Source organism: Lissotriton helveticus, chromosome 11 (genome assembly GCF_964261635.1).
Source record: "Lissotriton helveticus chromosome 11, aLisHel1.1, whole genome shotgun sequence".
Classification (NCBI taxonomy): Eukaryota; Metazoa; Chordata; class Amphibia; order Caudata; family Salamandridae; genus Lissotriton; species Lissotriton helveticus.
Window position 1 is genome coordinate 1,057,251,770 of NC_136072.1, and position 14,372 is coordinate 1,057,266,141.

The 14,372-nt window shown below is 46.0% G+C and overlaps 1 protein-coding gene across 2 annotated transcripts in view; it reads left to right on the forward strand.

Moving 5' to 3' along the window:
• The window catches only part of KNTC1 (kinetochore associated 1), a 913,665-nt gene that overhangs the window by 306,831 nt on the left and 592,462 nt on the right, over nucleotides 1-14,372 (forward strand). For both annotated transcript variants that reach the window (XM_078667574.1, XM_078667573.1), the window contains exon 36: nucleotides 7,714-7,811. In XM_078667574.1, the coding sequence (XP_078523700.1) occupies nucleotides 7,714-7,811 (98 nt within the window). The remainder of the gene's footprint in view (nucleotides 1-7,713; nucleotides 7,812-14,372) is intronic.

A 14,372-nucleotide genomic window follows, 5' to 3' on the forward strand; every position in this document is an offset into this window, starting at 1 on the left:
CCCCCCGCCCCACCCAAACCTAGGGAACCACCCCCGCCATGGGGCACATTTGGCACCAGAGCAGGTAGGAAATGAGTTATTCAGAAGGCGTGTTGCACCCACAGATTAGCCACACTTCTAAGTTTGGCTACCTGAAGTGAAAAGCCAGAGAAGGGTTTCACCATCTTGCTTTTGGTGAATTAGGGACCTCTGGGTCAGGGTTATGCCCACTCCCAGAGAAAGTTAGCATATAGGGGGCATAACGCTCATTGGCTACTACCGTATATGCCCCTAAATGGCCCTAAATTGAGTATTTAGGGGTGCTCCAACACCAGTTCCCTAGATTCAACTTACTGGGAACTGAAGAGGACAAAGAGGAGACAACACGGCGAGAACCAAGGAACTGCACAGAAACTGGCTCCAAACCCTGCCTTGCTCCTTCATAATTGTGAAGGCCTGACCATCCTGCATCTGTGCATCCTCCCTAACACTTGAAGGACTGCCCAGCACATCGACAACCAGCAATCTACCTTGGGGTGGAGGAGCCTTCCTCCTGTATCCGCAGGCACTGACTGCATCAGCCCGGTTCACCGTGTTGCTGGTGGTCGAGCCCACCGAGGGAGAATCACTTCACTTCTTCGTGGCTCTAGGTGGTCCGCTCCATCTCTCAGCCGAGTTTTGAGATGCTAGACCCTGCATGAGCTCCCCAGCACTAATACCCTGAATACCAGGTCCCTTGCATAAGCCGAGGCTTGTTTTGTGCCCAGACTAGACAAAGCTTTGGAAGTCTTCCTACATGTTGAGGGACATCAGGACAGATGAGAACCACAACCTGAGTAGCCCTGCTGTCTTGTTTTTCTCCTCTCTGCAGATGTACCAACAAGTGTTAGAGCCTCGAACTCTAGTGGCCAGCCAGCCAAGGCCCTCTGTGTCTGTGCTTCAGAGGCCGGGTCTACAAATACTGACTGTGTCCCTGGGTCTATGGGTCCCCACGACCTGAGCCCCTTTTTGGGTTCACCCAGACTTGCCCCAAGTCCCCTTGATTTCCACTGTGTAGAGTTCCAGGCTAACATCCCAACCAGTCCTTCTGCACCCGGACACACCAGGGCAGGTAGAAGAACACTGCTGCTTGTACTTTAGACCTAGGCTCCATAGCCCCCTATGTCCCAAAGGGTACCTCGGAAATATTTACAATTACCTGTTTGCTATGTGTTTTCTCCCATATGATAACATCGTAGCGTTCAAGGCTCATGCCTCAAAACCATCATTTGAACTAATTTTCTGTTATGTTCTAAAAATGGATTTCTCCACTTGTACTTAAATTATTTCAAAGATCTTGGTGTGTACATTGTTATGAAAATTACTCTTTTATTGACTTTGCGTGTAACAAATGCTTAATACTCCTCTCTTATAAGCCTCAGCTGCCCGAGCACACTACCCCGAATAGAGCATGTGGGTTTATTAAAGTAAGCCCTGTAAACCAATAAGGGTCGTCTAGACTTTTTGCATGGTGTGCCATTACATTGGCATCACTACATAAAAGCCAGCGTCCTACAATGCGCATCCTGGTTCCTTATCCTCCAAATGTCAATGAACCCCAGGGATTCTGGCCATGTCGCCAGGGTTAAGGCCCGCCCATGCCCGCTCCCCTCCTTAGTGTCGAGTTGCGGATGCAAACTTTTATTAAAGTCGCCCCCAACTACCAGTCCCCTTTCCAGAACAGAAGCTATGATTTTTGTCCAGTCAAACATTGAGAACCTCTGTGGGGTGTGAGGGATATATAATGATATCGCTGTCCACAACCTCCCATGTAGGGATCCTGTGATGTTATCATATCGTCCCATGATGTCTGGGTTACCTCTGTAACCACGAGAGGGAATGTTTTGTGTGGGAGGATCGCCACCTCTGGTGAACCCTACACTCGGTTAAACCCATAGCGGGCCAGAAGGGAGCGTCTGTTACCTAGCAAGTGCGTTGTTAAAGGACGGCTGGGGCCAGTTTATGCATCTGCTGAAGGATTGGAGTTTTTTTTAATTTGTCCAACAGCCAATTGACATTCCAAGACACTATCTAATAGTGCATGATGTTATTTCCCTTGGGTATGGCAGGTCATAAGTCTTAAGTGCCCAGATACCTAGGGATGTGCCCATTGTGCAGTCTTGTGTGTCAACAAAAACTAAACAGAGGATCTCCAGCTGTGCTCCTTAACTGCCACCACCCAACACTTGAAAACTGGAAGTAACTGTCGCCTTGACAAAAAATTAACAGCGTGAACAGAAACATTGTATGGAAATGCCTCTTTTTGTATGGTCACCCCCAAGTTTTTCAATTGATGCTGCTGGTTTTTCGACTCCGAGGCCTGCCAACCTGATCTCCGTGCAAGTTCCCTGGCCCTGAAGTGTATATCTAATTGGCTATACCAAAGTGGAAATGGATAACATACTTGTAAGTCCTTAGAAGATGGTAACATGTAAGTTAGAGGACTATCCTGGAGGTCCCCCAGCCTGCCATCGCGGACTAGTGGATCAGTCGAACACTGCTAGCCTGCCTGTCCTATTAAAAGCAATCGCAAAGCCACCACTTCTCCTGAACATGTGTGTAAGTCACCCCCACAGCATGCCTACCAAGTCCTAAAGGCAGGGTGCAACGTATGACACGGGCAGGACATGTACTTTACATACGCTAACAGTAATACATGCAAAACTACAATTTTTACTGTTGAAAGACTTGGTCGTCCAGTTGGTGAGTATAGGGTTACACTCTGACCCCTAAGCAGTGCCAATTTGGCCAGGTAAATCAACATATTCTGTATGCAGTGATTCTTAGTTTATTTTTTACATCCAGAAAGGAGTTTTACCTTGGCTGTGGAATCAGGAAATACCATAAATTTGGTGTCCGCACACCAGATATCTGGGAGCGAAGAGCGTGCCTCAGGATGGTGTGTTTGTCTACAAAGTTGAGCACCCGGATGATGACCGGTCTGGGCAGAGTCCCCGGAGGGGGCCTCTGTCAGCGCTAGGTGGTCTCTTTCAAATGTGAAGCCCGAGGCAATCTCTATGTCCGGTATCCATGGTTTGAACCAGTTAGTAACTGTTCCTGGCATAGGCCCTCCGGCCCTCTGGAAAACCCACCAGTTGTAGATTGTTCCTGCGCTGCCTACCCTCCACATCCTCAACTTAATGTTCAAGGTATAGCTGTCCGCTCCTGCAGCCGATTGATCTCTTTGCTGGATGTGCCCGCTACATTCTCCAGGCAGGAGACCGGTTCATCTACCTCTGTGGTACAGGCAGCCAGGTTACACAGGTCCTGGCGGAGGAGGGACACCTCCACCCCAACTCCTCCAATTTGGTCATTCATGTCCTTTTGACATTCTTTTAGTGTTGGAGACTTATGACGAGTGAAAGGACTTCTTTTTGTGCCTGGTGTGGGGAGGGGCACTGTGTGCCCCATCTCCTCCTCCGTCCACCAGGCCTGCTGTGGTCATTGGCCTGGTGTATTTGTCAATCCGCCCCTGCCCCGTGGCTGCCTTGTCCTTCACCATCCTGATGGGTCGGAGTACCACCACCCATTCCGTGCTCTCAAACAGCCACCACGTTCTGGTCAGTCTGGATCAGCGTCTTCAGGTAATAAGAATTGATTTGCTCTCACTGGGCGGCAAGCACTGCTGCAGCGGCAGCTATCCTCCATGTAGGGCTCTTCAAAAAAAAGCCCAGGTTCCAAGGGCCAGTCAGCCAAGCACCCCCAACAGCCAGGGAGGCAATCGGAAGGAGTCTCTGCCCTTACCCCTTCACCATTGACCCGATTCTGTGTCACACCAAATGGAGACCCCCTCCACTCCATCCTCCCTCCTCCAGAGCACGGGTTGAGGCCCGCTGGCACACCTTCATCTGGGTTTCACTGCTCCTCACCTCCGAGACTCAGCAGGAGATAGCAGAGTCCGCCTTAAAGATCTAGCCGCTGGTTACACCTCTCGCGGGTTCATGCAACGGCTGCATCGCCCATGTCAAGTAACCCTGGGGGAAGGAGAGAGCTCAACCCCCCACCCCTCCCCAAGATGATCAGCTCTTGCTCCCCAGGTCCAGCTCAGGAAACCCAAGGCAGCCTTGGGGTGTGGAAGAAGAGAAAGGAGTCGCCACTCCTGCCCATCCGCACCATTCCTCTCGGGGCTCTTATGGCTTTCGGTCCACTGCTGCGTGGGTGGCGGCGCTCTACCGAATCGAGTGTTACAGGAGCCTCACCGCTGGTGTTGACACGGCTCGGGGCTGCTTCTCCACTGAAAGCTGGTCTGCCAAGGCTCTCTGGCGCTGTTGACCTGGGCCATCACAGGCGTGCACCAGCCCTCGGAGCAGGGAGATCCTCAGCGGCGCATAAAGGGAGTGACAAGGGGGGGAAAAGGATGAAAGGTGGGCGACTGCTTGTTTTAAGGCCGGCTCTGAGCTCACTTAAAGTGCGGCTGCCATCTTACGCTACCAGCTGTTCTGCCCAGGCCCTCTGGCGCTCACAGCACTGTCGACCTGGGCCTTGATGGGCCTGTGCCAGCCCTCCGATCAGGGGGATCCTCAGCGGCAAATAAAGGGAGTAACAAGGGGAAGCGAGCATTGGTAATGCATTGGTTTTGCCTATTTAATTAATAAAGACCTGTTTTAATCCATCATTGTCCGGCAGAAGGAAAGAGGTTCCTGACAGTTAACATGGGAGTGGAGAGGATGTGCCGCAGCGGCCAGAGCTGCTGACTCGAGAGTTGGAGATCCCGGTTCGAGTCTCGGTGGCTCGGCAAAGCATGTTAAATGTAAATGTTTTTGAGCTTGTAAAGCGCACTGCTACCCGTCCATAGGTCTCCTGGCGCTGTATAACTCTGGGGAACCCGTCCTGGCTTTCCCTGTGGGATGGTCCCTTGCTGGGAGTCCCCAAGGTGGAGCCAGGCATCCCTGGAATTGGTGGGGCCATTGTGGAGATTAGGCAAGCTGATGCCCAGAGTTGCCGAGTGGAACCCCTGATTAGAGTAAGCACCGAAGCGAGAATTATCGAGTCCGCTGACCAAGGTCCTCGACCCTGCCGCGTCGGGAATTGAACCCTGGTCCCGGGCTGACTTCTGCTCTCGGGCCTGCTGCCTCTAACCAGTGAGCCGCACTACTCCATAAGCCACACTACTCCATCCTGTGATTCTATGCAAATCACTTTATTTCTCCGGGTGATGCATTGTTATATAAATATGCTGCAGGAGTAAAAGACAAAACTGTATGAAAATATAGTTCCACCAAAGCGGATGTTAACAGTATTTGGGCAGTGGGAAACTGATATGAGAAGCAGACTAGGAACAACCATTTTGATAAATGCAAGAAAATATGCTACAGCTAATAGAAATGGTGGAAAAGTAAGTGGCACGCACAGAAACCAATGAGAAGTCAGGAAAGAGGAGGGGGGATGTAAGTCTCTTAAGTTAATTATAAAAACAATAGATTTCTGTGAAGGCCAAGCCTGAAACGGATGAAAGGTGGATGGCTGCTTGTTTTAAGAGTGCCAGCCGGCCCGATAATGGGGGATTCTTAAGGCCGGCTCGGAGCTCGCATAAAGTGCGGCTGCGATCTTATGCTAACAGCCCCACCTCTTCTCCTCCCACCCCCAATTGGAAGATCTTAAGCACACAGGGAGGTTGGACACATTTGTGTGTATGAAGCCACAATGCTATATACCCTTGTTTTCCCTGTATACTTCTGCCCCCACTGAAGAATTCAGCTTTTTTTCACTGATTTAGGAAGGCTGGCGCTACGATTCTATTTGTATGCAGTGTGTCTGTAAAGAGCATGCTCTCCTTATTTTTGGTGCCCTTGTTGTTTTTTTAATATTTATCATCTGGAAAATGCTCTTTCGCTTCCAATTTTTATTCATAGAAGCTGATGTGTACAAAATACCTCACGGGACCAGCAAACCTACTATCCAGTTTCCATGGCCAAAGCTTTCACAAGGTGGGGGGGGGGGAGCAGCCAGAGTTATTTGCCCCAGGCCCCGCTGTCACTTCTGAATGTGTTTATACACTTAACCTACTTTAATGATATAATCATCCAGAAGGTAAGGTCAACCAATACTAGATGGAACCATATTCTGGTGCAGAATATGTCCCAAGACCTGGTTTTCCTTTTGACCGTGGTCCGTGTGTAGTAGGGAGGGACCTCGCATGTCGTTAGGGACCCGGGCGCCTCAAAATCTCCTGACCGACCTGACCATGGAGGTCACTGACACTGCAGTCTTTGATGTCTTAACATCTTTCATCTTGTATGTACTTGACTGTTTCTGAGGATCCCCACAAATTTACTTCTAGGCGAACAGTGGGGATTGGCTTTTTTAACATGTTGCTCTGCTTGTGAAGAGATAGCTGCAACACTGCATTCGGCTCAGTTTTTTTTAACCAAAGTCCCAGCTCCCACTGCATGGATTCCAACTCGGTCTTTAGAACTCACCATAATAAAAGCAAACCTGCAGATCGAGTGACTCCCTCAGAACCTGGCAGTTGCTTTACTCTTTATTTTGGGTATGTCTCTGCTGGGCTTAAAATAATCCTTTAATCACCTGTTATTTTATTTTTTTATTTGTTCCAATCAACTAAAACACTCTACACTTTGGAGCTACTGTTCTTGACCTTTTTTCCTATGAAAGACAGACCTTTATTTTTCTAAACAACTAGTTGGACAACTTTCTGGTGGGTCAAAGTATTTGTGGTATTTCTTAATCCATTGTGCAGTATTTGTTTACAAATTGTATTTTGTTTTGTGATGTGTGACGTTTGTTCCATTGGAAATGTAGAATATAATTTAAAACATTCTGCTATCCGTGTGTGAAATGTTCTAATAAAATTATAGCTCCTTCTCTTTTGGACTACAACAGTTCTTAAAGGCCTTCTTTATAGTTATGGGCCATTGTGTGCGGGTAGGGCCTTTAAGTCTGCTTCAGGGTCTTTAACAACCATTATAGCAGCGGGTGATAATGCTGTATTATAACATTTCTGCATCTGTCCTTACAGTTGTCAACAGCCCACTCCCTCGTGTTAGATCTTCACCAGTGTCTTAGGCCCAGGGCTTTAAGTGTGGTGGATCTTGCCAGTACTCAGCACTGGCGGTAATAAAAATGGACATTAAAGCGGGTCTCTTCAGGCCCTATATTAATGTCCTTAAATGCATAAGCAGTGTTATTTTTCTATTCCTGATCCATTTGGTGATGTGATTGGCGTTAATTTTGGAGTATTTTAGAAAATCTAAAATCTAAATTTCTCTGCATATGGTATCACAAAGCAGTGCTCATCATTGTTTACCAAGTTCCTACATGCCAATGTAGACCTCTTGCAAACAACTGATGCGATCTTACTTCATAGATAGAAGTTATTATATAACGCAGTGCCCTCATTTTAGCAACATACGTTTGATGAAATGTTAATGTGTTATTGAAGTGTACACACTAACCCAACAAGCTACCTTACCTATATAGTAGAGCACAAGCAAGAGATGCAGCCTTTCTGGAGAGTGCATGAATTGGTCACATGTATGCCAGTTGTTATTACGATTCCAAGGGGAAGGCGGTACCCAGCTCAACCATCCATCATTCTGAGGTTGATAAAGCATGCCATTAAATTGGCTAATATTAATAACTGTTATTTAAAACGCTTGTAATTGAAACGAAAAACCTCTAAGGGCTGTACAAATACAGTGTAAATAAGTTAAATTATTACTCAATTTTTCACAGATCTATTACTGGATTCATTGCAACTCTGTCAACACACTCAACCTGCTGTGGAATATTACAAACAATGTCAAATTGAGGACTATGGGTTTATTTCTAAGGTAATATGAACTATATGTTTTTTAAGTTGGGCAACAATCTTTAGCCTTAGGAAAATGTACTTCCTACAGCAGTCTTTGTATGTGGTGTGCATAGTTTCCTCTTAAGCACAAGCACGATTACAAAAAGTTAAAATTTGTGTTAAATACTCAAATATGCATCTAAAATTTGAATTGCCCATCCTTCTGCCTCATCAGAGCTCTGTAATTGGGTGTTAAACTCTGCTGTGTTTCAAAAATATTTTGGTTCAGAGGCCAGGACAGAAATGTGATGCTCTGGTTGGATCACATAGTGCCCCTGGAAGTATCATGTGATCAGGAACTTTTTTTTAAGTAAGTAGCTTGGTATCTACCTCCTCCAAGTAAATCACAAATTCTCCACATAGGCTCCATACTCAACATGGGGATGCAGTGTTTTTCACATGGTGCTGCAACATCACTTCTCATCAATCGACTGGTTCTTATTTTGTCTCATGTTTGATTATTTTAGCTTAATCAAAAACTGACCTGAGCAGCACTCGCACTTTGTCTTAATGGCGGGTAACTGGAGTTTTCAGGATTGCTACATTTCCGGTAGTCCCGGAAACACCTAAGGGAAGGGCCGGTGGTTGGCGGTGTAGATGCTGAGCACCGGGGAAGCTAAAAGCATGGCCGTCAAAGACAAGCCCGTCTGCGCCCATCCGTGCCTGGCCCGGGACTGGGGCCAGCCACTCTGCTGGTTTCAGTTTCAGTTCCCAATCTACTCCTAAACAGATCTACTCCAGAGAACCGCTGGTAATCAATAATAGAAATGTGGTTATAAACCCAGCTTTTGCCCTAAACCGTTTCTTGCACCTACACACTGCCTAGAGTACAATTTTCACCTCTGCCCCACAATGCCACAACGGAGAGGCCCACCACCTAGGCTTGCTGCAAAAGGGCCTTGCAGGACCAAATCAATCGTCTGCACCTTGATTAATGCATGCTCCCTATGTAAGCATGCAGTTGAATTTGCCATATTTATGGAAGCTCAAGTCGTTGACTTTGGTAGCTTTTATTGCTGAAACCTGGGCCGATGTCGCATCAGGCCCAGACCTGGCCATTGCTGTCTCAGTGAGCTACACTATTTTTAACCAAGATAGTGTTGGAAAAAGGGGCGGTGGGCTGGCCATAATACATCGAAGTAGCTTGAAAGGGTACATTCAATACCCAAAACAATCTGTTAACCCTAGAATCTTTTTTGTTTAAAATTCTTATAGACAATCACTATTCCTTCAATGGCCTCCTGCTTTATTGTCTGCGGGCCCCATGGCAGACTTTCTAAATACTGTGGGGCTGTCACTTGATGCGATATCTCAGTCACCTGACTACACACTTCTGGGTGACCTCAATCTATACCTTGAAGACCCATCAGACAGGGATGCTGTACATTTCATCGACACTATGAATAGCCTTGGTCTCACTCCGCAAGTATCTGGTAGCACCCACTCGGCAAGGCACTTATTAGATGGTATTTTCTCTAACAATCGTGTTCTACAATGTCTCCCATCGCTCCCGTTTACTTGGTACGATCACAAAGCCATTGTAGGAGAGTAGGATCTGCTATGAAGTGAGTGCTAAAACAAGTATGGCCTCATCTTCTGCCGTCATGTTCTCCCTTTTTCCTCATCAATTAGGATTTCTGAACTTAAGAAATAAGCATACTAGGCGTTTCCGCCTATGGAACAAAATTTAACCTGTGACCCTTGAAAGCTCTCTAGCCCTAAATCCCCCTAAATATAATAACGACCCCAAAATAGTGGCAGTTACCTTCGAAGGGTGGATTCTCAACTCAATTGATTAGGTCTTACCTGAAAAATCCATCACAAACCTAGGAGCTAGACGCTCTGAGCCCTGGTTTACTGAACAGCTTAGACTCCAAAAACAAAACTGTTGCAGTTTGGAAAGGAAGTGTAGGTCTCGCTATGATATAAAGGACAGATCACTGTATAAACAGCCCTTGCTAGACTATAAAAAAATGAATGCAGGAGGATAAGACCAGCTATTTCTCTATAGCCATAATAGCAGCTAAGAATTTGTCTAAAGAATTATTTGCTACAGTCAAAAAGTTAGCCAACACCCCTGAAATAACCAGCACTCCAGTAAGCCAGACTTTATGTAACTCCCTGGCTACTTTCTTTCAGGCTAAAGCTAAACTAGTCTAAAGTGGCTTCTCTACATCCCTGTCTCAATGTGCGACCATTCCACAAGGTACCTTGGTCACCCTTAACATAAAAGAGGAGGCCATATCAACAACCCCAAAATCTATGGAGCCTCCAGAACTATTACATTTTCCATTCCTTACATCTGATCAGGTCATTAAACTACTTCGATCTACCAAATCGGGCTCCCCACTAGACCCTTGCCCCACCAAGATTTTCCATCTTCTATCAGGAACAATTGCTTCTCATCTGTCCCCCATTTTTAACCAAATGTTCTCCTCAAGCATCTTTCCTACTAAATGGAAACTTTCCCTTCTAAAGAAATCCAACCTTGATGGGGCTGACCCTAATAACTATTGGCCAATTTCAAGACTGCCCCAACCTGCTCAGATGGTCAAGAAAGCTATGAACGTAGCACTATCTGAATATATTGAGACAAAAGCTTTCCTGGATGCCACAAAATTCGGCTCAGGAAACACCACCGTACTGAAGTGGCATTGATCTCGGCATCAGAAAAGATCAGGCAGACGGTCGACGCAGAGGGTAATGCAGCTCGTGCTGCTTGACCTTTCTGCTGCATTTGATATTGTCAGTCATACAAAACTATTGGACTGCCTTGAAAGGATAGGTATAAAAAGAAAAGCTCTCACCTTACTTGGATCCTTTTTGTCTAACTGAGAACAATTTATAGCACTTTCTGAATTCAAGTCACACAACTTCACATAACCTTGTGAGGTCCCTCAGGGCTCATCATTATGCCCTATCTTTTTTTAACATCTACGTTGCCCCATTGGCGCAGCTGATTAGATCTCTGGGCTTTTCAGCGATATCCTATGCTTACGATACCCAAATTGTGGTGTCAGTGACAAGTTCACCATCGGACACGGTATCTCAGTTTTATACCTGCCTCTAATATGTTGGAGACTGAATGGCTAACAACTGTTTAAAGTTAAACTCCAACAAAACTGAGGTTCTACTCTTTGGCAGTAACACCACCTTCTGGTCTCCAGCCCTCTGCCATCAGCACTGGGCCCTCTGCCCACCTCCTCAAATAAAGTAAAAAACCTAGGTGTCACCTTTGATTCAAAGCTCATATTTGAAGGTCATGTGAAACAGATTACCTCAGCATACTTCTATACTTTAACTCTACTGAGAAAGATTATCCCTTTTATTCCTGTTGATCTACGCAAGTTGGTGATCACTGCTTTGGTTCTATCCAGAGCCGATTATTGCAACAATCTTTTTATCAGCCGCAGGTCTAAATGCCTGACTAAATTACAGATTGTGCAAAATGCTGCCACTCATCTTTTGATGAACATTCCTAAGCATAAATTTGCCACCACTGCCCTAAGAGACTTACACTGGTTACCAGTGAACCGACGCATTGAGTTTAAAGCCCTTTACATGGCATTTAAAGCAACTCATGACATAGGGCAAGTCTATTTCAAGCAAAATCTTCGTCTTTATGTTCCCGCACATCATTTACGTTCAGTTTAGTCCCAGAATCTGGTGACCCAAAGGTTCAAGAAAAGCTCTTGGGGCGGTAGAGGTTTTTTGGTCTGTACGACCAGACTGTGGAACTCTCTTCCCCAAAGGCTAAAAGACCAAACTCATCTGACCTTCAGGAAGGTGCTGAAGACATGGCTGTTTAACCTTTGACTCGGAGTTAAGATCTTACAGCATGATTTTACTTGATGAGCTAGCGCCTTGACACCTGTGGGAAATTATATTACTCTTTATAATTTCCCTTTTCACTTTGTTTGCCCTCTTGTCAGCGGAGTCTTGCACTCTGGCTTTCAGCTTTCCACTTGAACTGAGAAGAGACAATCTATTTGGCAGAGGCTCATAGGTACTGAGGTTTCAGATGGTAATGAGTGGCTTTGAGCTAGGCTGCTGGCTTAACAGGGCTCTGGGGTGACACCAACCCTTCTCTATGCTTTGAGCCCGATCCCCCACTTTGTCCCGAAGGCCTTCTCCGATCTCAGCTTTGGAACTCTGCTGGGTAGAGCAGTGGTTTATCGACTTATGTTTTGTGTTTCTGTTTTTCTGAAAGGTGGTTTTTTTTGGGGGGGGGGGACCACTCTCAATCACTGCTCATGTACCCACCATGTTCTGCCCCGTGGCAATTCCTTATCCATTTCGCTGGCTTGACCATGCCACTTTTGCTTACATGCAAACACAAGGAGATGATAGATGTTGTGCTGAAACGTTTCAGACACTCACCCCTAGTCACAGATCTGGGTTGAATCCATCATCATTCTTTAGCTCACTTCGCCACCTCAGTTCAGACCCAGCTATATGTAAATCAGTCTTGACCCTGTGCCTCATGGGAACAGTCCTGCCCAAACAGCCAAGCCAGGTCTTCCATGAACCAGGAACCAGCATCTTGGGACAGGTTTCGGGGTAACACCCCTCATCAGCCAGGCTAGCTTGAATCCAGTGACTAAATGAGAAAGGGACCCTTGTCTCAACCTACCCTGACAACATAGGGTGAACAAAGCAAACACAAGGAGATGATGAACAGAGTGCTGAAACTTTTCAGACACTCATCCCCAGTCACAGATCTGGGTTGAATCTACTTGTGCTTCCATGTCCGGGCTGCCGTGGAGGGTGACCCTCCTGATGTAGCAGGAACCTTTGGGGGTATCTTGATCCCACCGCATTGGCCAGTGACTAGGCCTATCTGGAGCAATGCCTCCAAGTGCTTTCTATGGCAGGCCATTCAAATGCAAACCACAACAGCTGTAACTCGAGCCACCTTGACTCTAAATCGGTCATACTCCTCTGTTCTGTCTAGTACAGTTCGGAATAGCAGCGGCCATCATGGATGGAGGTACATCTGCTCACATTTTCTGTCTTCTTCAAGAATCGAGGCAGGCGATTGTACCATTAAATCTCTCAAAATCCACAACAATTGTTATTTATATCCTTCACCAGCTTATGCAATCAAGGGCATTTAAAGTTGCCCTCCATCATAAAGTGACTTCTGCTGTGTTCCTCTGCTCGTCAACAAAGCCTCACTGTCTCCCTCTGAGCCCCCTGGTGAACCCCAGAGTAGCGCGCCCTATCGTTGAATAGCAGTTCAGTGTTCGAGGTGTACTGGTTTTAGAATGTAAGGTGCACTGGACATTTCAATGAGTCCTTGGTTGAGCAATAGACTGTTGTGCACCAGGGCAGCCAATTAAGACTTAATCTCAACCCCACTTCAGTGTAACCTCTGCAGATTTGGCGACAATTGGACATCCTGAGATTAACTCCTATATGCAGGGTTGGCATGCAGTTCAAGTCTTAATGCCAGGGGACTGAGAAAATAGCAAATATAGCTCATGTTTGGGAGTGTTGGGAAAATAGGAAGAAAGTGGTCCGCTAAAAGTGTATTTTTTCCCTAAAAATGCCATCAATGAAAGGTTTGCTGTGCTAAAGTCCCCGTTTTCCCAGCTTTCGGGAACATGCAGAGCTGAATCAAAAAAAGTCTTTTATTTTTTTTACCACAGTTTTGGGCATTTTTTAAAGGGTTAGCCCACGTTTCCTAATTTTTGTGCTTTCAACCTACAGTTTGTGGTGGGAACTGGGCTGAAACCCATGGATGAATTCTGAGTTCAACAAGGGGTCATTTGTGTATACCGCTCAAAGTGTACCCAAAGAAACTAACTGTTAAAATAAAGAAATATGGAAAATAAGTAAGGAAAAACGTCCATTTGTGACAACCTTTTCATGTTTGACTTCCTTTCATGATGGTCAATTTACAAAAGCAATACAGCATTGTCCGCTACACCCTTCTGGATGTGGGGATGTATAGGGTTTGTAGTTTTTTCAAGAACCCATGGTACCCAGAGCCAACAACTGAAGAGCACAGTAGAATGGTTTTTCATAGTGTACCGGGTTTAGTGCAATTCATATGGTAAAATATAAAGACGAAGGAATGGGTATCAAGAAAAGCTATGTATTCCTGTAATGGACATCAGATACAGAGTTTAGGGAGTAGTGTTTATTTGTACATCTCTGAATTTGTGGGTACCTACACTAGCATGTGACTGAGAGGGCATTTTTCAATGTCGTCTTTCTTACACACTGGATTATATCTGGAAGGCTCAAATGCAGAAAAATTTAATTGATAATATCAAATGTTCTACTATTCTGTATTCCCTCATGTCTGCCGGTAAAAATGGTACCTCACTTTTGTGGGTAGGCCTAGTACCTGCGACAGGAAAAGGCCCAACGCACAACATGGGCACACCACATGTTTACACTAAAAACTGACCTTTTTTTGCAGTGAAGCTTGCTGTGGATTTTGGGCCCAAGCTCAGCTAGCACCTAGGGAAACCTAGCAAACCTTTACTAGACATAGGGGAATCCTGAGTGCAGAGTCTTCTTACTCCCACCC